Below are 23,672 nucleotides of genomic sequence, written 5' to 3' on the forward strand. Positions count from 1 at the left end.
CCTTGAACCAATCGAAGCAGTGATTCGCAGATCGAAGCAGTGATTCGATCTGGTGCTTTGTTTTATTTCACTCAATCTTAATTTTTCCCCACTGAAACCCCAAAGAGCATATGTCTGTAACATTTACCTTTTTATGTTAATCTGACCTGTTATGGTTTTCTGAAACAGTTGACAGATTAAAAAAAAAAAAACGGGACCGATGCTATCGCGTTAGCCTGTCTATGGCGTTTTCAATGCTGAAGTTAGCATTAAGCTGTTGCAGCTGTCAGCACATTTGTTTTCTGTATAATAATTCATGGCTCAGTGTTTGTTGTGGTAAGAGTCAAATGTATTACAAATTGTAATATTTTATTAATTTATTTTTATTTATATATCAATAATAATAATAATAATAGAAACAACAACAATAATAACTAATAATGCCACAATAAAGTTTTAGAGAAACTGACAAAAAGAATCTGATAAAACACAACAGAAAAGATTAAACCAACTAACAATGAACATAAATAAATATACAACCCCTGGCAATAATTATGGAATCACCGGCCTCGGTGGATGTTCATTCAGTTGTTTAATTTTGTAGAAAAAAAAGCAGATCACAGACATGATACAAAACTAAAGTCATTTCAAATGGCAACTTTCTGGCTTTAAGAAATACTATAAGAAATCAGGAAAAATAATTCTGGCAGTCAGTAACGGTTACTTTTTTAGACCAAGCAGAGGGAAAAATATATGGAATCACTCAATTCTGAGGAATAAATTATGGAAGCACCCTGTAAATTTTCATCCCCAAAACTAACACCTGCATCAAATCAGATCTGCTCGTTAGTCTGCATCTAAAAAGGAGTGATCACACCTTGGAGAGCTGTTGCACCAAGTGGACTGACATGAATCATGGCTCCAGCACGAGAGATGTCAATTGAAACAAAGGAGAGGATTATCAAACTCTTAAAAGAGGGTAAATCATCACGCAATGTTGCAAAAGATGCTGGTTGTTCACAGTCAGCTGTGTCTAAACTCTGGACCAAATACAAACAACATGGGAAGGTTGTTAAAGGCAAACATACTGGTAGACCAAGGAAGACATCAAAGCGTCAAGACAGAAAACTTAAAGCAATATGTCTCAATAATCGAAAATGTACAACAAAACAAATGAGGAACAAATGGGAGGAAACTGGAGTCAACGTCTGTGACCGAACTGTAAGAAACCACCTAAAGGAAATGGGATTTACATACAGAAAAGCTAAACGAAAGCCATCATTAACACCTAAACAGAAAAAAACAAGGTTACAATGGGCTAAGGAAAAGCAATCGTGGACTGTGGATGACTGGATGAAAGTCATATTCAGTGATGAATCTCGAATCTGCATTGGGCAAGGTGATGATGCTGGAACTTTTCTTTGGTGCCGTTCCAATGAGATTTATAAAGATGACTGCCTGAAGAGAACATGTAAATGTCCACAGTCATTGTTGATATGGGGCTGCATGTCAGGTAAAGGCACTGGGGAGATGGCTGTCATTACATCATCAATAAATGCACAAGTTTACGTTGATATTTTGGACACTTTTCTTATCCCATCAATTGAAAGGATATTTAGGGATGATGAAATCATTTTTCAAGATGTTAATACATCTTGCCATAGCGCAAAAACTGTGAAAACATTCTTTGTAAAAAGACACATAGGGTGATGTGTTTGGAGCGTTCTTTTGTTTTTCATGATTCCATAATTTTTTCCTCAGAATTGAGTGATTCCATATTTTTTTTCCCTCTGCTTGGTCTAAAAAGTAATTGTTACTGACTGCCACAATTTTTTTTCCTGATTTCTTATAGTGTTTCTTAAAGCCAGAAAGTTGCCATTTGAAATGACTTTAGTTTTGTGTCATGTCTGTGATCTGCTTTTTTTCTACAAAATTAAACAACTGAATGAACATCCTCCGAGGCCGGTGATTCCATAATTTTTGCCAGGGGTTGTAGAAATAACTGTTTCCTGTGAACACCTAGTGACTCTTAAACCTCCACTTCATCCCTGTTTTATTAAGTTTAACGACAATTTGATTCGGTCAAACCACATCTAAGCTGTGTTTTTACACAAGAAAAAAAATTTAATGCAGTAAACTGCACATTTGTGTCTTTTTTCATGAAAATATCTTATTAAATATAACATATTACACTTTCGTCAGGCCTTAAAAATACTTTCGTGGACTCTTGCTGTAATATGTTGTCAGTGGTTGAGATAGTTGCTGTAGGCATCTAAACCTGATGGAAATCTCTTTGTGGTGTGTCGGTGATGTGTGTATGTGCAAAATAAAACAAAACAGTACTCCAGGTATGTTTTGGACGAGAATATAACAGAACTTTGTTACAAGGTCAAACGCTGATGTTGTGTAACAAAGACCTTTGTCACACAATGGCACAATGGCAAATAATGGCAAAACTCACATGTAAGTAAAAAAAAAAAAAAAAAAAAAAAAGATTAATCGAAAAAAATAATCGACCGATGAACTGATTAGTAAAATAATCGTTAGTTGCAGCCCTAGTGTTTAGGCTGAAATAAAATATGTCTTTCCTAAAAAAAAAAAAAAAAAAATCAAAGTCCGGATTTCAAAAAAGAAGAGAAAAAAGGACAGAGAAACTAAATGAGGGAAAGCAGCTGCTAACTAAATTATCTGAAAAGAGAGGTGAGCTTGAAAGCTAGCTATATTGAGCGGGGGGTCTGAGGGACCAAACTGCACCATTTTCTAGAAAAATGGTGCGATTTGGGGCATTCCTGTGCATTTTAACAGATGGGAATGGTGCGATTTGGTGCATTCCTGTGCATTTTAACAGACGGGAATGCACCAAATGGCACCATTTTTCTAGAAAATGGTGCAATTTGGTCCCCCAGACCGCCCAACTCAATACTGCTCCCCCAACTTTAAAAAGGGTTCTGACTCCCAGGTGTGATCTAAGGTATACATGATTTAGACCTGGTTTGACTACGCATTAGAAATTTGGTGTTTGCATTAATAAAAAAAAGAACAAAACTGGGGGGGGGGGGGGGTCTTCAATATGGCTAGTACCTAAAGCCCAGAATTTGGTGCTACGCCCCTGCCCCTGACCAAGGAAGTGTCTCTACATCTGGAGTTGGTCCCCGGGTGCCAGACTGTGGCTGCCCACTGCTCCTAGTGGTTGGATTGTGTCTAACTGTAATTAGGGTGGGTTACATACAGAGGACATATTTCGTGTTATGTATGTATGTATGTATGTACAGTGAAAATAAAAGCTCTATTCTTTGATTATTTCCAGTACATGAATGATCATGTTTTTTCTTTGCCTCATCGATCACCTATGTTGGCTTAGACCCAGGAGGTATACATGCGTAGAGTTCATTGCATGTTATAGCTTTGCTGTATTGTATTCAGTAATTGCATTCATTAAAAAAATGTTGAAAACAGAAAAGGTTAATTTACTGTGTGCACTGACCAATAGCCTGTGTGTGTGTGTGTAATACAACCCCTGGTAAAAATTATGGAATCACTCAATTCTGAGGAAAAAATTATGGAATCATGAAAAACAAAAGAACGCTCCAACACATCACTAATATTTTGTTGCACCACCTCTGGCTTTTATAACAGCTTGCAGTCTCTGAGGCATGGACTTAATGAGTGACAAACAGTACTCTTCATCAATCTGGCTCCAACTTTCTCTGATTGCTGTTGCCAGATCAGCTTTGCAGGTTGGAGCCTTGTCATGGACCATTTTCTTCAACTTCCACCAAAGATTTTTAATTGGATTAAGATCAGGACTATTTGCAGGCCACGACATTGACCCTGTGTGTCTTTTTGCAAGGAATGTTTTCACAGTTTTTGCTCTATGGCAAGATGCATTATCATCTTGAAAAATGATTTCATCATCCTCAAACATCCTTTCAATTGATGGGATAAGAAAAGTGTCCAAAATATCAACGTAAACTTGTGCATTTATTGATGATGTAATGACAGCCATCTCCCCAGTGCCTTTACCTGACATGCAGCCCCATATCATCAATGACTGTGGACATTTACATGTTCTCTTCAGGCAGTCATCTTTATAAATCTCATTGGAACGACACCAAACAAAAGTTCCAGCATCATCACCTTGCCCAATGCAGATTTCGAGATTCATCACTGAATATGACTTTCATCCAGTCATCCACAGTCCATGATTGCTTTTCCTTAGCCCACTGTAACCTTGTTTTTTTCTGTTTAGGTGTTAATGATGGCTTTCGTTTAGCTTTTCTGTATGTAAATCCCATTTTCTTTAGGCGGATTCTTACAGTTCGGTCACAGACGTTGACTCCAGTTTCCTCCCATTCGTTCCTTATTTGTTTTGTTGTGCATTTTCGATTTTTGAGACATACTGCTTTAAGTTTTCTGTCTTGATGCTTTGATGTCTTCCTTGGTCTACCAGTATGTTTGCCTTTAACAACCTTCCCATGTTGTTTGTATTTGGTCCAGAGTTTAGACACAGCTGACTGTGAACAACCAACATCTTTTGCAACATTGCGTGATGATTTACCCTCTTTTAAGAGTTTGATAATCCTCTCCTTTGTTTCAATTGACATCTCTCGTCTTGGAGCCATGATTCATGTCAGTCCACTTTGTCAGGAAAATGGCCGAGCGACTGCCGCTTTGCTGCATGAAAATTTTTTCAGAAACTGTGTGAGACAGCCAGGTGGAAACCATTCGGAAAATTCAGATGGCTTTCGGTGAAGATTCAATGGGCATCATACAGATTAAGGAGCATTACAACCGGATTAAAGACGGCCCACAGCGGCTGAAGGCGCGCCGCACTTCGAGCGGCCATCGACATGCTGAAATGACCAGATCATTTCCAAAGTGAAGGCTGTGTTGATCCGGGACGTCGTGTGACTACCAGAGAAATGGCAGAAAAGGTGGACATCAGCCATTTTTCGTCAGATTCCACTGTTACAGGAGATTTTGTAATGAAAAGACGTGCGGAGGCATGTTGTGACATGCTCAGGTCTTCACAATTTCTCGGATACTCACTCGACTAAAAAGCCACCGAAAGCCGTCTGAATCTTCTGAATGGTGGAAGACAAACAGATATCCCTTTACAACTAATCTGATGTTGGAGCTCATACACAGACCTACCTCTTGATACAATTACAATAAACAAACAAAACAAAAACGAAACAACACCCCCTCCACCCCCCCCCCCAAAAAAAACATTCAAAGTACTCCCTAAGCTGTGCCGTGTTTGTGCTGTAATAATGCATTATACATGCATAGTTACAGTGCACTGTGCAAGCGTCTCTTCAGTAGTTCTGCACAATTGGCCCTGAATTGGCAGCATATTCCCAGTTGTTGCTACTCTCTGTACATAGGGATTCCAGTCAACACAAACAAAACCACCAGAATCAAAATCTGTAAAGAAGTGAAGCAGAAGAAATTTTGTTGGTGATTTTCAGTTTTCAGAGTAAACATTTCTGTATTCTTGATTTCTGTGGTTTTAAAGCTAGGGTAGGTAACTTTGTTCAGAAACACTTTTTGTTATATTGGGTGAAATGGTAGCAGTAACAATAACAGTAACAGTAGTCAATACATTATGTCTTCAGAAAAAGGAACTAAAAAAATAAATAAAATAAAAATCAGACACCTGTAGCAGCTGTAGGATCGATAAAACTCCGACAAATATAAGCCCTGCGATCCGCTCTCAAAAAAACAATCAGATGCCTTCATTCCTAGTTCTTCCTGCTCGTGTCACAAGTAGAGGCTGACATTTTTTTGGGAATCCCACGGGTCACAGGATTCCTGTGGGATTCCCACGGGATGGGAGTCAACTTTGCCATTTATCACGTGATTGGGACGGTATGGGATTAACAATTCACGGGAGCAGACGGGAGCCAGCAGCGAGCCGTCCTGCTGTCATTTGGGTGATGAATTTTTGAAAAAGGCCAAAAAAATAACATCAAACTGCAAATGTCAGCTCTCTCCAGTTTGTCTGTAATCAAAGTCACACACATGCACACAGAGGCCACTTGGCTATTATAATATAGATTTAATTTATGCCAAGTCATAGAGATTAGTTTTCACCAGTGAGTTTTTATTTATTTATTTATTTTTAAGGGCTTTTGGTTATTTTTTTATTATTATGTCATTTCAACTTAAGAAAGGTAAATAGCTCAAGGGTTCTCATACTTTTGGGCACCACTGTAAATGTGTGGATCCTGAGGCAAAAAGCATGCTGTTTGCAATGTCTAATTAGAGGAAACTATGGACTTTAACCATTTTTTTTTTACGTTATTTGTATCTTAGCCTCCAATAAACTCCAATTAGAAATGCACAGTATATTAGACACCTCCCCCAAATGCTCTCTATCCTAATTATGCCCCAAAATGTAAGCTTTCACAATCCCCCTGCTGAGTACAGTTTAACAGAAACACAAATTCCAGTCTCCAAAATGACCTTAAAATAAATCAACACCTTTCTCAAACTTATTCAATAAAAACACAATTTTTTTATAAAGAGGATTTTATGACTGCTGTCATATAAACATCAATTTAAGTCAGTCATTATATGACTGAGTACATTAGCCTCATTTAGCTTTTAATCAGTAAATTGGAAAGTGAGTGTCCATCCATCCATCCATCCATTGTCTTCCGCTTCCATGTAAACACTAAATTAAAATCTTCAGCTCATATGTTTGAATGGTTCATTTTCACTGGATATACATTACTCTGTCAGTCTGATCCCGTCAGATCTCAGAAGCTAAGCAGCGCAGCATCTGGTTAGTACTTGAATGGGAGACCTCTTTGGAACACCAGCAGCTGTGTGTGCGTTTCTCTGGGTGAAACTGGAGTTGCGTCAGGAAGGGCATCCCACATAAAACTTGTACCAAATACCAATTCGGATCTGGCTGTATCCGCCGTGGTGATCCTGTCCCAAGATGGGTGCAGCCGAAATGACAACACGCGCATACAGTGCATCCAGAAAGTATTCACAGCGCTTCACTTTTTCCACAAGGAGTAAATTAATTTTTTCCTCAAAACTCACAGTTTTGTCCATTCCTCTTTGCAGCACCTCTCAAGCTCCATCAGGTTGGATGGGGAGTGTCGCTGCACAGCCATTTTCAGCTCTTTCCAGAGATGTTCAATCAGATTTAGGTCCGGTCTCTGGCTGGGCCACTCAAGGACATTCACAGAGTTGTCCTGAAGCCACTCCTTTGATATCTTGGTTGTGTGCTTAGGGTCATTGTCCTGCTGAAAGATGAACCGTTGCCCCAGTTCCTGCTGCTGAAAAACATCCACACAGCATGATGCTGCCACCACCATGCTTCACTCTAACGATGGTGCCTGGTTTCCTCCAAACATGACACCTGACATTCACACCAAAGAGTTCAATCTTTGTCTCATCAGACCAGAGAATTTTGTTTCTCATGGTCTGAGAGTCCTTCAGGTGCCTTTTGGCAAACTCCAGGTGGGCTGCCACGTACCGTTTACTAAGGAGTGGCTTCCGTCTACCCACACTACCATATAGGCCTGATTGGTGGATTGCTGCAGAGATGGTTGTCCTTCTGGAAGCTTCTCCTCTCTCCACAGAGGAATGCTGGAGCTGTGACAGAGTCACCATCATGTTCTTGGTCACATCCCTGACTAAGGCCTTTCTCCCTGATCGCTCAGTTAAGACAGGTGGCCAGCTCTAGGATGAGTCCTGGTGGATCTGAACTTTTTCCAGATGATGTAGGCCACTGTGCTCATTGGAACCTTCAAAGCAGCAGAAATGTTTCTCTACCTTTCCCCAAATTTATGCCTCGAGACAATCCTGTCTCAGAGGTCTGCAGACAATTCCTTTGACTTCATGCTTGGTTTATGCTCTGACATGCACTGTCAACTGTGGGAACTTATACGAGGTCTGTCCGTAAAGTATAGGTCCTTTTTATTTTTTTCAAAAACTATATGGATTTCATTCATATGTTTTTACGTCAGACATGCTTGAACCCTCGTGCGCATGCGTGAGTTTTTCCACGCCTGTCGGTGACGTCATTCGCCTGTGAGCACTCCTTGTGGGAGGAGTCGTCCAGCCCCTCGTCGGAATTCCTTTGTCTGAGAAGTTGCTGAGAGACTGGCGCTTTGTTTGATCAAATTTTTTTCTAAACCTGTGAGACACATCGAAGTGGACATGGTTCGAAAAATTAAGCTGGTCTTCAGTGAAAATTTTAACAGCTGATGAGAGATTTTGAGGTGATACTGTCGCTTTAAGGACTTTTCACAGTGCGAGACGTCGCGCAGCGCTCTCAGGCAGCGTCATCAGCCTGTTTCAAGCTTAAAACCTCCACATTTCAGGCTCTGTTGATCCAGGACGTCGTGAGAGAACAGAGAAGTTTCAGAAGAAGTCGGTTTCAGCATTTTATCCGGATATTCCACTGTTAAAGGAGATTTTTTTAATGAAAGACGTGCGGGCGGATTGCAACGTCGGCTCGCAGCCGCCGCGACGCTCCGTCACAGGAAAAACACCTCTGTTGGAAGCCTTGAGGACAAGTTGGAACATCTCCAGCTGATAAACAATTTCTCATATACTCACTCCACTGAAAGCCATCAAAAGCTAACTGGATTTTAACAAATGGTTATCAACACGGAGGTGTTTTTCCTGTGCCGCCGCGCCGGCTGCGTCCCGACGCGCGGACCCGTCCGCACGTCTTTCATTAAAAAAATCTCCTTTAACAGTGGAATATCCGGATAAAATGCTGAAACCGACTTCTTCTGAAACGTCTCTGTTCTCTCACGACGTCCTGGATCAATAGAGCCTGAAATGTGGAGGTTTTAAGCTTGAAACAGGCTGATGACGCTGCCTGAGAGCGCTGCACGACGTCTCGCACCGTGAAAAGTCCTTAAAGCGACAGAATCACCTCAAAATCTCTCATCAGCTGTTAAAATTTTCACTGAAAACCAGCTTAATTTTTCGAACCATGTCCACTTCGATGTGTCTCACAGGTTTAGAAAAAATTTTGATCAAACAAAGCGCCAGTCTCTCAGCAACTTCTCAGACAAAGGAATTCCGACGAGGGGCTGGACGACTCCTCCCACAAGGAGTGCTCACAGGCGAATGACGTCACCGACAGGCATGGAAAAACTCACGCATGCGCACGAGGGTTCAAGCATGTCTGACGTAAAAACATATGAATGAAATCCATATAGTTTTTGAAAAAAATAAAAAGGACCTATACTTTACGGACAGCCCTCGTATGTAGACACTTGTGTGTATTTCCAAATCACGTCCAATCAACTGATTTACCCCAGGTGGAGTCCATTAAGATGTAAAAACATCTCAAGGATGATCAGTGGAAACAGGATGCACATGAGCTCAATTTTAAGCTTCATTGCAAACGCTGTGAATACTTACGTACATGTGATTTCTTAGTTAAAATAAAATTGCAAAAATCTGGAGAAAAAGTAGGGTTTTTTTTCACATTGCCATTATGGAGTCTTGTGAGTACAGGATTCAAGGTTTTAGTGCCACTGATTGCTACATGCTGTATCCTTTAATAATTCCAATTTTTCTTTTACAATCTTTTACTTTGTCCTACATTTTTCCAATTTACTGACCTAACGTTTATCCCCGTAGTGTCTCAGCTTACTTTAGTTTAATTCACGAACACATCATTTATGCGCAGACACTGCTAGAGGGCGAAGCACATTGGGCTCAGGTGCCCATGCCTGTGTGCATCCACTATTTAACCTGCAGTTAACCAGCGACAAATGGTGCCATTCTTTGACAAGCTATAAAACTTCAAATATATTAAAGTGTATTGTCAAACGTGTGGGTCACCCAAATAAAGCCTATGTGTGAGAATTTTTGACGTTAACGACAGAAAATTGACAAAACAAGTCGTTAATCTGGTGGAAATTCATCTGTAGATGGAGCTCATAGAACCATGTGTTGGTGCCCATCCTTACTCAAGGTGCTCAGCATCTTTCCAAGCATTCTTCACATACATACAGCAGTATTCATGTGTGAGCGATAGTTGTCTGTTGAGCTTAGGGCTGTTATTTGTTAGAGCAACACCGATAGCACTTGTACTGGTTCATGTGAAAGGATACCAACTGTGCCATCAGTACCATCTCACCCTGATTGAAGTCTCTCCTCCATGTGGCTGCTGCAGGCGAAAGACTTGTGCCACCATGTGGTCTGTGGTGGGATGCAGCAGTATCCTCCTTGAGGCCAAGCCAACCATCACATAGCAGCCCATTGGAGACAAGCTAACAGAGATGGCATTTGGACCTGTTGGAAAAATAAAAGCCTTTTGATAACTCAAGAGCTACCCAAAAATAAGGACTGTTAATCTAAAATGTGTTTTAAAATAAAATTGTGGTTGTAAAATGTAATTGTACTTTCACACTTAACTGCATACTTGGTAACAATAAACCTTAAATGGAGCTACCCAGTGCTAAGTTGATTTAAATGTAACAATATGAAAATGAAAGAAAAGAACCTCACTTAGAGTGTCTGATTTAAATAGCTACTAAAATCCTTGTCTGCCACACATTCAAACATGTCTGTCAATGTGGAATTTGCTACCAAATCTCTTTGTGTAGAGCATTTCTCCCAAATTGTGAGGAGCCAGTGAGTAAATGGCGAGGATGCCCTCATCTGGAAAGCCCCGCTGACTGCTGGGAATGAAAACTGCCAGCAGCTGGCCATCAGCAGAGATGTCACAACTTGCATCATTGTAGATTTTACAGTTTGGCACTAGAACGTTGACTGAGGCTAGTCAAGGAAACACACACACACACAAATAGTGTCACTCATCAACACGTACAAAAATTCATTAGGATTAAACAGTTACTGCAGCGTACTTTGGAGGTGGGAACTCTTCGTAAAGAAACAACAGAATTAACAAGCATTACGATTCAACTGAAAAGAAGCCATTAAAAACCCACCAGTCCTGGATATTCCTTTGAGGACTGACTACCCTGCTGAGATTTTTTTTTATGAAAAACACTGGAATGTGCCACTGAAAAGAAAATGCTATTTTGTTACTATACCATTGCTGATCTCAGGAAGATCAAATTTGGTGAAGTCCCACCACTGCAGACGATAGGTAGTGTTGGCAATGTTGCTGGCAACTGCAGACTGGCCATCTCCAATTGATGCCCCTGGAGAAACAGAATGTTAAATGGCATGGGCGAGTCACTCAATTACTCGAGACATGATTTCAATTTATGCATTCCAGAAATAGTGTTTCAGTCTTTAAGCAGGATATTACATGTTTGAATTGTTCTATTATGCCAGCATGCTGGAGGAAATGTCGGGAGTAAAGCCATTTTCATGAAAACACAGCCTTTAAATGAATCACCATACTGCATTTCCATCTCCAATATGCCATTACACAAAGTAGGATAAAGAGAAAAGGAAGCTAAAATGCACAGTTTTACCAATCAGCTAATTTGCATATACATCTTGTTTGCACATACAAATATAACTGGAACTTCAGCATTAAAATTCAAATTGGAGAAGCCTTGAAACTAGAACACTGACGGCAGCATAGCAAAAGGTCATCAAATTGGCAAAATCATGGAAATCATGAAACTAAACTTCATATGGCAAAACATCAGTATTTCGGCAGACGAGCAGAAACATACAATTACCAGCCAAGACTCTATTGACGGAGGAGTGTGTGGCCAGGCCTGGCTGTCCTCTCTCATGGAAGATTCCAGCATAGGGCAGATACTCAGGAAGAAGAAAACGCCTAAAGAAGGAGAACAAAACAAATAAATAAATCTTAACTACAATAAATATCTGAATTTAAAGTGCATATCACTGGTAAATGAAATATCAAATGAGCTGACTATTCTAAATAAGTAAAGAATTCTGAAAATACTGATGTATGGTGCTTTATTTTTGGTGCCATATGTCCTGAGAAATTAAGTCATAGACATGGGGAAATTAGCTTGATTTTATCCGCCGCTGACAAACACTCACAGAGGTGAACCTATTAGAAAAACCCACTTCAGTGACATCATATGAGGCCATGCCCCCTCACTGACATTACTGGAACGAATGAGAAAACCAGAATTTTTTGTAGCTCGAAATATGTGGTTTTTGTTGTGGACTTTGATAGCAAAAACATCGAAATGGTAAAGAGGTGTGTTTTGGGAGGATCCATCATAACCAATCATGCTATTTAATACATCCGACAAGAACATAATAAAATCATCTGCGTTTATTTATTTGTCTGTCTGTCTGTCTGTTAGCAGGATTACGTCAAACTACTGCACAGATTTTGATGAAATTTTCAACACAGATCCATATTAGGCCATGGAAGACTTCAGTAAATTTTGGAGGTGATCCGTCTCCGAATTCGGATTCTGGATCAAGCTTTCACTTTATATACCCTTTGAAGGATTACATCAAAACTACTTCTTGGATTCTCACCAAATTTGCACCAAAGATAGATATTAGGGCATGGAAGACTCCACTGAATTTTGGAGGTGATCCGGATCCAGATTGGTGGATGTTAGAAATCTCTGATTTGTCTTGTTACTTGTGCAGTTTCCACACAAATAGGATTTTGAGGAGTAAAATCTGAGTGTTTTTTTTTTTAAATAAGTGTCTCTAGGACAGACTGCAGAAATGAAGCCAAGCATAGCCTGAGAATGGTCTTCCAAAAACAGATCTAATCATGGATTCTATTTTTCCATTCATGAGGCCAGCAGAACTCAAAGAATTTTGACTATCCCAAAAGTGTGGAACCGGCCATGTTTGTGCCACTGCGTGGTGTCTCCCTATGCTAAGCTAAGCTGCTCCATGCAGGACACCAGCGAGTGTCACAGAGGAAGCCACATCAGTGATCACGGAAAGTCAGACAGAACGTGACGGAGTGGCGACAGTGATCGCTGTTAACCGGAGAGCCGTGATGTGGACCAACTTCCAGCAGTTTGTGTTAACGGTCTGTGGACTATGGACTAAGCTAAGCTAAGCTACCAGGCGCCGGCGAATCTGATGGAGGAACGCTGTTTATTTGTGGACAAATGACAGTGACATTTCAAAAACTTACATTATAATGCTGGGATTTCAGGAGAAACTAAATTTATTCAGTTTAGAGAAATGTGGGTGGGAGTCTAGCTGTAAGGTTCAGAGCTGACGTACCGTGGGACAAAGCGACCCAGTGAAGGTGCAGACATTCTTGCATTGCGTGGAGTCCTGTGCCTAGCTCGGTCTCCATTATCACTGGAAAAATACAAATGATTGAGTGCACTGAAAAACCCCAAATGTGTGAGAAATGTTTTTACTCTGTACGGCTAATAATTTTGGAAAGTGCTATTTCTATGAGAAAATGAAACAATTTGATTTTGTGTGTGTGTGTGGTGACATTGGGGGTGGGGTTTACCAATTGATTCCAGCCAAATCTAAAATACTACTATCCACAGCTTAGTTACGGTAACACATCAGCCACCCTGTCCAACCCAGTATCCTCCAGCCTGAAATCAATCTTCACCAGGGCCAGACCTACAACTCAACAGGCTCTATGGACCATGACAGACTACTGTTGGATGCAGAAAGTGTAAGAAAAGCAACACCTTGCTGACTGCAATGATGCCCAGGACGTCTATGATGCTGTTAAGTCCTTATACAGTCCTAGGAAACAGATTTTTTTGTCTGTTTAATCTGCAGATGGAAAATGTCTCCTCAAGGACTGCCAAGAGATCCTTGAGCAGTGGGCAAATCACTTTGAGACTGTTCTTAACCACACCAACCCAGATGACCCAAACATGCTTGACTAACTACTAGACCTACCACAAATGCTACATCTGGGCACCCTGTCACACTTTTTCCAAAATTGTCCAGACCATCAGAGGCTTAAAGAACAACAAAAGCCCAGGACCTGATGGCATCTCAGCAGAGGTCCTCAAACATGGAGTTAATGTCCTCAGAGGCCGTCTGCACTTCCTCATCATACATATCTGGAAGTCTGAGAAACTCCCTCAGGACTGGAAGGATGCTAACATTGCAGTGCTCTACAAGCAAAAGGGGGACAGATCAGATTATGGTAACAGCCAAGGAACCTCCTTCCTCTCCACCGCTGGGAAAGATCATGCTCAACTGACTGGTGGAGTACATCTCAGAATGTTCTCTTCTTGAAACGCAATGTGGTTTCCGGAAGTCCATATCTACTACAGACACATGGTCTTTGTCCTGCTGTAGCAACTTCAGAAGAGTATAGAGCAGTACAGAGACCTTTACATAGACTTATTGACCTCAGCAAGCCTTTGACACCATAAACCGTGAGATGCTCTGGAAACAATTCTCCATCCTGCAGCAATTGCATGATGGGATGCAAGCCATGGGAGGAGTCCAGTCAGAGCTCTTCAACATAAATGTTGGGGTGAAGCAAGGCTGTGTCCTGGCACTAGTCCTGTTCAACCTACTCCTCTCAGCATTCACCGGTCTCTTCCATTAAAAACCACCACCATGAAACACAGAGATGTTTACTTGGAATACCACCTGCTCCGACATCATGCAGCTCCAGGCCCACAAAAAGACAAAAATCTACCAGGTCTATGAGCTCCAGTATGCCGATGACTGTGCTATCCTGGCACACACTCCAGATTCCACACAGCATGCTCTAGATACCATCACCAGCTTGCACCAATCATTTGGTCTCCAAGTCAACATTAAGAAAACCGAAGTCATGGCTCAACTCTGCACACAATCCCCTTCACCACCCAGCTTCCAAATCAGTGGGAAGCCACTCAGCCTTGTCCACCAGTTCACCTATTCTGGCACCATGCTCTCATCTGACAGCTCTCTTGGCCTAGTTCAAAAATAATGAAGCCAAAGTGTGACATAACCATCAAAATTTAAAAGTGGTCTTTTTTGTGAAATGCTATTTTAGGTATGGTTATATATCAGAGTTTCAATATTTCTATTGGTCTCGGTTCAGTCATTGCTAGAAATTATCAGTGCATATATACTACGGGGTCTGTTAGAAAAGTATCGTACCTTTTTATATTTTTCAAAAACTATATGGATTTGATTCATATGTTTTTACGTCAGCCAAGCTTGAACCTTCGTGCGCATGCATGAGTTTTTCCACGCCTGTCGGTTGCGTCATTCGCCTGTGGGCAGGCTTTGAGTGAGCACTGGTCCACCCCTCTCATGTTGTTTCATTGCGAGGAAATGGCGGAATGATTTGGTCTTTTTTTCCCATCAGAATTTTTTCAGAATCTGTTAGAGACAGGCAGCTGGAAACCATTCGAAAAATTTATCTGGCTTTCGGTGAAAATTTTACGGGCTTCACAGAGAATAAGGAGTGTTACTACACCTTTAAGGACGACCCACAATGGCACACGGCGCACCGCGCTCCGAGCCGCCATCAAGAGGCAGAAACCACCACATCATTTCTAAATGGATCGCTGTGTGGAGCCAGGACCGCAGTGTGCAATTTCTCTGGTTATCACAAGAGCTGGACATCAGCCATTTTTGGGCAGATTTCACTTTTAACAAGAGATTTTGTCATGGAAACCCGCACGGAGGCGGAGGTGGTGAAATGGAGGTGTTCCTTTGTCTCGCTTCATCAGTGAATCGGTCGTGACGCGCGAAGCCTCCGCGCGGGTTTCTATGAAAGCGAAATCTGCCGGAAAATGGCTGATGTCCAGCTCTTGTGATAACCAGAAAAAGTGCACACGACAGTCCCGGCTCCACACAGCGATCCGTTTAGAAATGATGTGGTGGTTTCTGCCTCTCGATGGCGGCTCGGAGCGCGGCGCACCGTGCGCCCTTGTGGGTCGTCCTTAAAGCTGTAGTAACACTCCTTATTCTTTGTGAAGCCCGTGAAATTTTCACCGAAAGCCAGATAAATTTTCCGAATGGTTTCCAGTTGCCTGTAACACTTTCTGAAAAAAAAGCCCAAATCATTCCGCCATTTCCTCACAATGAAACAACGACGAGAGGGGTGGACCAGCACTCACTCAAAGCCTGCCCACAGGTGAATGACGCAACCGACAAACTCACGCATGCGCACGAAGGTTCAAGCTTGGCTGATGTAAAAAACATATGAATCAAATCCATATATTTTTTTCAAAAACAAAAAGGTACGATACTTTTCTAACAGACCTCATATAATGTGCAAGAGCGTAATGCTTGCGACAACAGTTGGAGGTATCTTCTTTAGTCTGCAGAAGCCTGAAACAAAGAAATTCTGTCCATTAGTTCCTGGTATTATTGAACAAGTAATATAATTATTTTATTGAAGCAGAGTAGGAGATATAGCTAAGGTTTTGACACAAATAAATCAAGGACTTATTTTCAGTGTTACGCTTGAGACAGTTTTACCTTGCTTTAGAAACATGTTTTTTTCTAGGAAATGACATTTTTACCTTTACAAAAATGTATTTACTGTGTGTTAGTATGAAGCACAAACAAACTGACAAAATACAAGGTTATTTCTTTAACATTCAACTTTAAATGATAATGCTAAATATCAATGTCACACAAAAATAATGAAAAAAGTGCTACTTTGGGGTAAATTTCATGCATATCTCTGGAACCATGCAGAATTTTTCCATGAAATTTTCAGTACTCACAGATAAATCTGGAAGGTGCTAAATAAAATAATGGCTTGTTCATAACAAATGCAATGCAAATCAGCAGTTAGGCTTCATTATTTGTGAACTAGGCTTCTTGACATGGAAACAAATCACCTCATCAGCGTTTAGCAAACTGTCAACCACATTATCACCGCCTGTCTCCTGCACAGACCAGCTTCAGAGGAGGGCCTTTTCCGAGTGGGACCTGAGATGAGGAGGCGTGGCTACACGACACAATGCTGGATATATGATGACGATACACAAAAGAGAGCATTTGGGTGACTCAGTAAAAGGGTGTCTGACAACAAAAATCTGAAGGTCAACACCAAAACTGCATTCTACAAAGTGGTCTGTGTTCCAACCCTGCTCTATAGGGCAGAAACGTGGACCCTGTACAGGCGTCACATTAACAACTTGGAGATGTTTCACATTCGGTGCCTGCAAAAAATCCTCAAACTGTCCTGGGAAAACTGAATCCCCCACACTGACCATCTGCATGGAAGCACCTTTGGCAAAAAGGAATCTGTGCTGGCTTAGTCACATTATTCATATGCCTGGCCATCTCAATAGTGCATGGTCTGGATATTCGTATCTTACAGTCTACATCTAATTGCTAGGAAATGTAAAAATTGACCCTCATGTCACATATTGGTGACCTCTTTTCATGAACTGACCCATTTACCAACTGATTCTAGCCAAATCTGAAATGCCACTATCCACAGCTTAGTAAGTGTGACATATCAGACTTGTAAACTACAACTCACTCCAGCTCCTCAAAGTCCACGTCACTGTTATCCATGGAGTTGGAAGGATTGCTAGTAGGACTGTCTGACGAAGATGACATAGCCCGCAGGCGGTTCTGCTGGTAGCGTAGAGAACGCTGGCGAATACTGTCGCGACGGGACAGATACTGGATCATTCTCTGAGCATAATATGCTGCTGGAGAAAGCCTGGACATCAGGAAGAACAGAGGATTACCAGGTGATTAACAGGTAGTAAGTATCGTGATGAAGTTCCTGCAACCAGCCAGAGGTTGCTCCATGTGCACTGTTTAAGATAGATTTATGTTGTCTTCAAATCCAGAGGGCAGCTACTGTAAGCTGTAGCAAAGCAAACTGCAGAGGGATTTTACCACAATGAATCTATGCATTGAGCACTGCAGTGCCATCACAAAATAAATACAAACCTTTTCATGTGTAACTGTGCAAGTGAGAAAGACATAGTACGCTGTTTCGGGAAACCACCCAGCGTTTAGTAATTTACAAGCTTTTATTGTTTTATGACACGTGCTGTAAAGCAATAAAAACAGTTACAAGCTTTGCGATTAATTAATGTAAATCAAGCGCATTTAACAACACGTGTAATTGTTTTTGAAAATATCACCCCTCAAACCGCAAGTCACACACAGCGTTCAAATATTAGGCTCTCAGAAATGCAAAAACTGAGAAAAAAAAAGCATTTCACTCATTAAAAACTGCAGAAATATTTTAATGCATAAACTAAACTATGCAATCTACAAACTTTGCAAAAATGGTGAACACACTAATCCGAGGTCAAATGAGAGCAGAGAGGGCAGGTTATTTGTTACATATGTCACAGAGGTCTTAAACAAGCTGTGTTTGATGTTGCAAGAACTGCAGGATGTTGGAAATGTTGCGCATATGAAAATGTGAAGGTAGGGAAAAAGTGTTTTAGCACAATATGACCTCCTTTAATAATTTTCGTATTGGATCAAGACCATATCATTTTCAAATCTGCCAATTTTACATTAAAATATGGTTGTAAAACATCATGAATCGAACAGTTTGTGGCGCAGGAAATATCAGAGAACAACATAAAGCTAACTCAAGTGCTGTAGACAGCACTATTTTTCCTGACACCAAACCCACTAAGAGCAACTGCGCACTGCTCCCCAGGGCTCTTAACTAATCATTACATTTGCTGGTCTCCCCCAAACACCAACACTGGAGCTTGCATTTTGACTGTACTGTGTCATTTTTCTTGGAAGTTCCTTGACTGGCTGCTTGAGGTGGCTCTAAATCAGAGCAAATTCCCATAGAAGCCCATTTTAAAACATCCAACTTTACAGCAGAAATAAACATGTTTACAGCCTGGTACAAAAAATGGTTTTGGTCTCTATAGATAGTTTCCTCTTCCATGACAACTGTACGGGGTGAGTTTTTTCTAAATACTTAGTTTAAGATGTTTTAATTAATAAAATTCTGTATAACTGTGGGCGTGGTTGCTTTGAGTGACAGCAGCATTGACAGTGACAGCAACACTCGAAGTCTCCCACCGAAATGGAGCCACTCGCTTTTGTGCCTTTCTGGAGTATTTTTTATTACAAACACCTGGAATAATACAGCTTGTTGTGCAGTGAAACGTCCTAAGGGATCAGCAACCTGCTGAAATAGCCATGCTGAGTGAAACCATCTTATTTAATGTTGTATGTTATTGGTGCACTTTTAGCAGCAGGCAGTAGGTCCACTTAATGCATGATTACTGAGGAAATACACCTCAGAAAACTTTTACTGTCCACAACAAAGCAAAACATTTTGAGAACAACCTTGCACTCCCTAAAAATATGAATTAATTATGAATTAACCTGAACTGAGGTTAGCCGTTAGCTGGTGGTTCAGATTCAGAGAGGGGGCGTGTTCAGGCTTGTTTCGTTACACATGGAGTAGAGGTGGGCGGATCGATCCTAATATCGATACCAACGCTGGTATTGATATTGAATGATCCTTGTGTAAAAAGATTGATACTCAAGCTTTTTTTCTCTCCTGCACGCACTGACTGCTGCGAACGCAGATTCATCAAAGTCTGTGTCACACAGCACGGAGCAGCGCACCCTCTCCCCTCTGGTCTTTTGTTGTTGCACCATCATGTGACTCAGCCACGCCAGCCAATTTTGTTGTGGTGTGTTAATTTTGTTGTATTGTGGTTTGTCAGCCCTCTACCTCAGGAGATTTTGTTTTAAGTTGTGTCGAGTGATTTTTTTTTTTTTTTAAACAAAAATGTTGATTGTGACAATAAAGTATTGTGTTGTCATGTACAATGTTTGGCGAAATTCTATCCTAGGTCTTTTGGATCCTTTGGATCTATGAAGCTTAAATATGAAAAAGTATCGGTATTGGTATCAGCGATACTGGGCCTGTATTTACTTGGTATCAGATCAATACCAAAATTCCCGGTATCGCCCACCTCTAACATGGAGCCACCCATGCTCCACTCCTTTATGTATTGAGTTCATCATAAATTAGTGTGGACAGGGCTCTCAATATAGAGGAGCACAGAAAAGGGGGTCATTTCGGCTGGTCTGTGTCTCTATAGAAAACCAATGGATGGCATCACACAGGTTGTCCATTTTTCATATATACACACACACACACACACACACACACACACACACGCAAACACACAGAAAGCCTAAGGTCTTCCCCTTCCTTCTCAAAGGCACATCTAATTCCACTGTGTTCCTTGATGCTGCCCTCTTCCTCTCAGTTTCTCATGAGCAAACCACCTCAGCTTTCCTTCTCCTGCCTTCTCCACAATATCAACCACTCCTGCCATTTCCGCGATGCTGTAGTTGGTCTTCTTTCCTCTAAAGCCAGCCATACACTACACAAGGAGCCAACACGAATGTGGGTTAATACAGGATTGTATAGAAACACATGCTGCAATGTATATGATGCAACTGTGTTATGGCCGCACATGTGAGGGGAGGGGTAGCACTCTTACTCACATGCACACAGTCTCACTTTAATCACAGATGGATGCTGCTTACAAATCTAAATGGTAGCAAAAGCTACACCTTCGCCATGCACTCGAAGCCCACCACAGTTAGTCCAGCTAAACCCAAATAGCAATTAAAAGCGAAATACACATGCACAATGTGTGTAGGTGTCAAGTGTGATGTTTTTGGCAGCTTTAAGTTCTCAGCAGTACATCAAAGTTCTGTCAATAACACAATGCACGTTCCTGTTCTGACAGAAATAATGTGCAGCACATTGGATGGACTCATTCCAGTGTGCACTGCGACAATTTGCTCCTTTAAACGTACAAAGCTTTCAACTTTGTTTTGGTCTCTCAAATATTTTAAACACAAGCATCAAGTCTGGTGATTTTGGCCACAGGTGAGTGTGATAACTGGCACCATTTTCATATCATTTATTTATATATATATATATATATATATATATATATATATATATACACACAAAACAAAACTTAATATTGTGATATAATTAAGCATATATCACCCACTTCTAGGATACAATTACATCACATGGTGTAAGCCTGAAAAAGAGGCACAAACAAGAAAGGCAAGGAAAGATGCTGTCTGAATATGCAGCTGTGTGTGTATAACAGAAAATGAAGTATAATGTACCTGGCTGGGTCAGGGTAAATAGGGTGGTCTCTGGATCCCGCCATGTCATAACGAGACAATGACAACAGAGATGATTCCAAGAGTCTCCTTTCAAAAAAAAAAGCACAGCGTGTCACAAAGTTGAGACAATAAGTTAAAAATTACACTTTATTTCAAGCAACAACATCCAGGGCCTGACTTATGAAGATGCCAGTTAGCAAGTTCTAAACTGCATGGACAATCCAAACTTTTAGACAAATCGAGTGATTTACTCAGACCAAATCTGCAACTGATAGCAGACGGTAATTATGAGCGGGGATCTCTGGGCACCTCACAATTCAATTAGATTATGTTATATTTCATTCCTCCTGACCGCCAGAGGGCGGTGCTTTAGCACCTGAATAACTACATGTGCGCAGCACAGAGGTCGAGAATATATACCAACAAACTCACGCCATTTAATGTGACCTGGGTGACGTCACTGGTTGTCTTTATATACCAGACGCACCCAGCGCTCGCTTCTTTTCTACATTCTCGCATTCTTAGAGATTGAGAACGCATTTAGCTGCGATTGCCGCTCTTGCTTGTAGCCTCGCAACCCACCTTCGGTTGGAGCTATGTGCACTGCACACGTCCTCCAGAGGCTGCGAGACACGGCTTCACCGTTTTTTGTATTCTTTGACGCCTGTCGTGAGAACACCTTCCTAAACGCCGGGTGCGCGCCTTTGCCGCTGCTCTGCTGGGTATTTTCCTCTGTGCACATTAGCTGTGTTGTTTCGATGAAAGCTGGCTATTTGTTTAGTTGTGTCACTAACCCCGTTAACTACGTGGTAGTGTGTGTATCAGAACCAGTATAGTGTACTGTGTTGGGCTTGCCGTGAGTGTTTTCCACTCCTTGAAGTACTGCGTCTGCACTGCCGCCATTTACTGTTTAACAGCTCCGATAGCAGCTAGTGTTGTCGTCGTTGCTCTAAGTGACTTAGCACTTGGGCTGTGAGTTTTTCGGCTGTGTGCATCGTGTTATTACTGTGGCTGTGAGTGTTTCACGCTCCGGGCCTTGTATTAGCTTTTACACTGTGAGTGTTCCACGCTCCGTGCCTCATGCCGAGTCTGCAGCTGTGAGTGCTTCATGCTCCGTGCCTCGTGTCGAGTCTGCAGCTGTGAGTACTTCACGCTCCGTGCCTCGTGTCGAGTCTGCAGCTGTGAGTACTTCACGCTCCGTGCCTTGTGTTACTATTTACACTGCGTGTGACTCACACTTTGTCTTTCCATTTGTAACCACCAGGGCTTGTGTTAGCCATCTGCACGCAGTCCACAATGTTGACAGGGCCTTTGTTGCATGGCTGTACTACCTGTGTGGCTCCCTTGAGCCCAGATGATGGACATATGTTTTGACCCTCGTGTCTTGGGATCGGACACCTGAGGGAAGCCCTGACTGGCGATGCCTGCCTTAATTGTGCCAGCATGCCACTGGCAGAGAGATCTGCCAGTGGCATTGGAAAGTGGAATATCTAGTGCGACTTTGGCCTCCAGCCCCAGGAAGGAACCAAAGCGCCGTAAACGCCCACATGCAGGAGCCCCTTCTGCTAAGAAGGTTACTCATGACCATGCTTTGGCTGAAAAGGTCGAAACGTTGACTTCTGAGTTTGCTCAGATTAAGTCCTTGCTTCTGAATCTAGAGCCTAGGGATGCAGTGACAGTTCCTGTTGTCCCTAATGAGGCTGATCAGACCAATGTAGTTACTCAGCAGGAGGAAGATGTCGTGTCTATTGCTGCAACTGATTCCTTGTACATGACAAGTGATATAAACTGTGTGGAGGATGAGGATGAGAGGGGGCTTTCTCCAAGCCATTCATTAGTGGGCTCTCATACCTCTGAGGCAGAGTCCATGCTGCAAACTGGACCTGGACTATCCTTTGTCAAGCAAGCTGTTCAGTTGGCTTTATCCAGGCTTGGGGTCGACAATCCCCCTGCGGAAACCACCGCTTCAAGTGCCTTTTTCAAAGTCACTCAGAAGCCTGCGTTCAACATTCCAGTTTCAAAACCATATATCGAGGAGCTCCACCGATGTTGGGTGGACCCCAAATCATTGACCCATCTATCACAGGACTGCAGAGCCCTTAGCTCTATGTGTGATTCGGCGCAGTATGGTCTGAACCGTATGCCCGCCGTTGACAGCATTATTGCGAACCTGGTTGTGGCTCCAGCTGATGCTGCTTGGCCGGATGCCCGCTGCCCACGTCCTCAGTGTAGGGTCACTGATGACATTCTCACCAAAAGCTATGACATAACTGCTCGCATCGGTCGCCTAGGCAACTCACTGTCCCATTTAGCCCTTGTCCTCTCAAAGTCTGAGGGAGGCAGAGGTTGATGATGCTACGCAAAGTCTTAGTGATGCCTCACTCCAAACCTTTGCTTATACACTCAAAAATATAAACTTTTGGTTTTGCTCCCATTTTGTATGAGATTAACTCAAAGATCTAAAACTTTTTCCACATACATAATATCACCATTTCCCTCAAATATTGTTCACAAACCAGTCTAAATCTGTGATAGTGAGCACTCCTCCTTTGCTGAGATAATCCATCCCACCTCACAGGTGTGCCATACCAAGATGCTGATTAGACACCATGATTAGTGCACAGGTGTGCCTTAGACTGTCCACAATAAAAGGCCACTCTGAAAGGTGCAGTTTTGTTTTATTGGGGGGGGGATACCAGTCAGTATCTGGTGTG

The 23,672-nt window shown here is 41.8% G+C and overlaps 1 protein-coding gene across 5 annotated transcripts in view; it reads right to left on the reverse strand.

Moving 5' to 3' along the window:
- ambra1b (autophagy/beclin-1 regulator 1b) overlaps positions 1–23,672 on the reverse strand; it is an 83,793-nt gene that overhangs the window by 18,779 nt on the left and 41,342 nt on the right. For 2 of the 5 annotated variants that reach the window (XM_034175781.1, XM_034175780.1), the window contains exons 8-14: positions 20,959–21,045; positions 17,333–17,518; positions 13,129–13,209; positions 11,622–11,728; positions 11,025–11,135; positions 10,558–10,746; positions 10,106–10,260 (exon numbers count right to left, since the gene is read on the reverse strand). In XM_034175781.1, the coding sequence (XP_034031672.1) occupies positions 10,106–10,260; positions 10,558–10,746; positions 11,025–11,135; positions 11,622–11,728; positions 13,129–13,209; positions 17,333–17,518; positions 20,959–21,045 (916 nt within the window). The remainder of the gene's footprint in view (positions 1–10,105; positions 10,261–10,557; positions 10,747–11,024; positions 11,136–11,621; positions 11,729–13,128; positions 13,210–17,332; positions 17,519–20,958; positions 21,046–23,672) is intronic. The other 3 variants (XM_034175782.1, XM_034175784.1, XM_034175783.1) reach the window with 3 other exon arrangements.

Source organism: Thalassophryne amazonica, chromosome 8 (genome assembly GCF_902500255.1).
Source record: "Thalassophryne amazonica chromosome 8, fThaAma1.1, whole genome shotgun sequence".
Lineage (NCBI taxonomy): Eukaryota > Metazoa > Chordata > Actinopteri > Batrachoidiformes > Batrachoididae > Thalassophryne > Thalassophryne amazonica.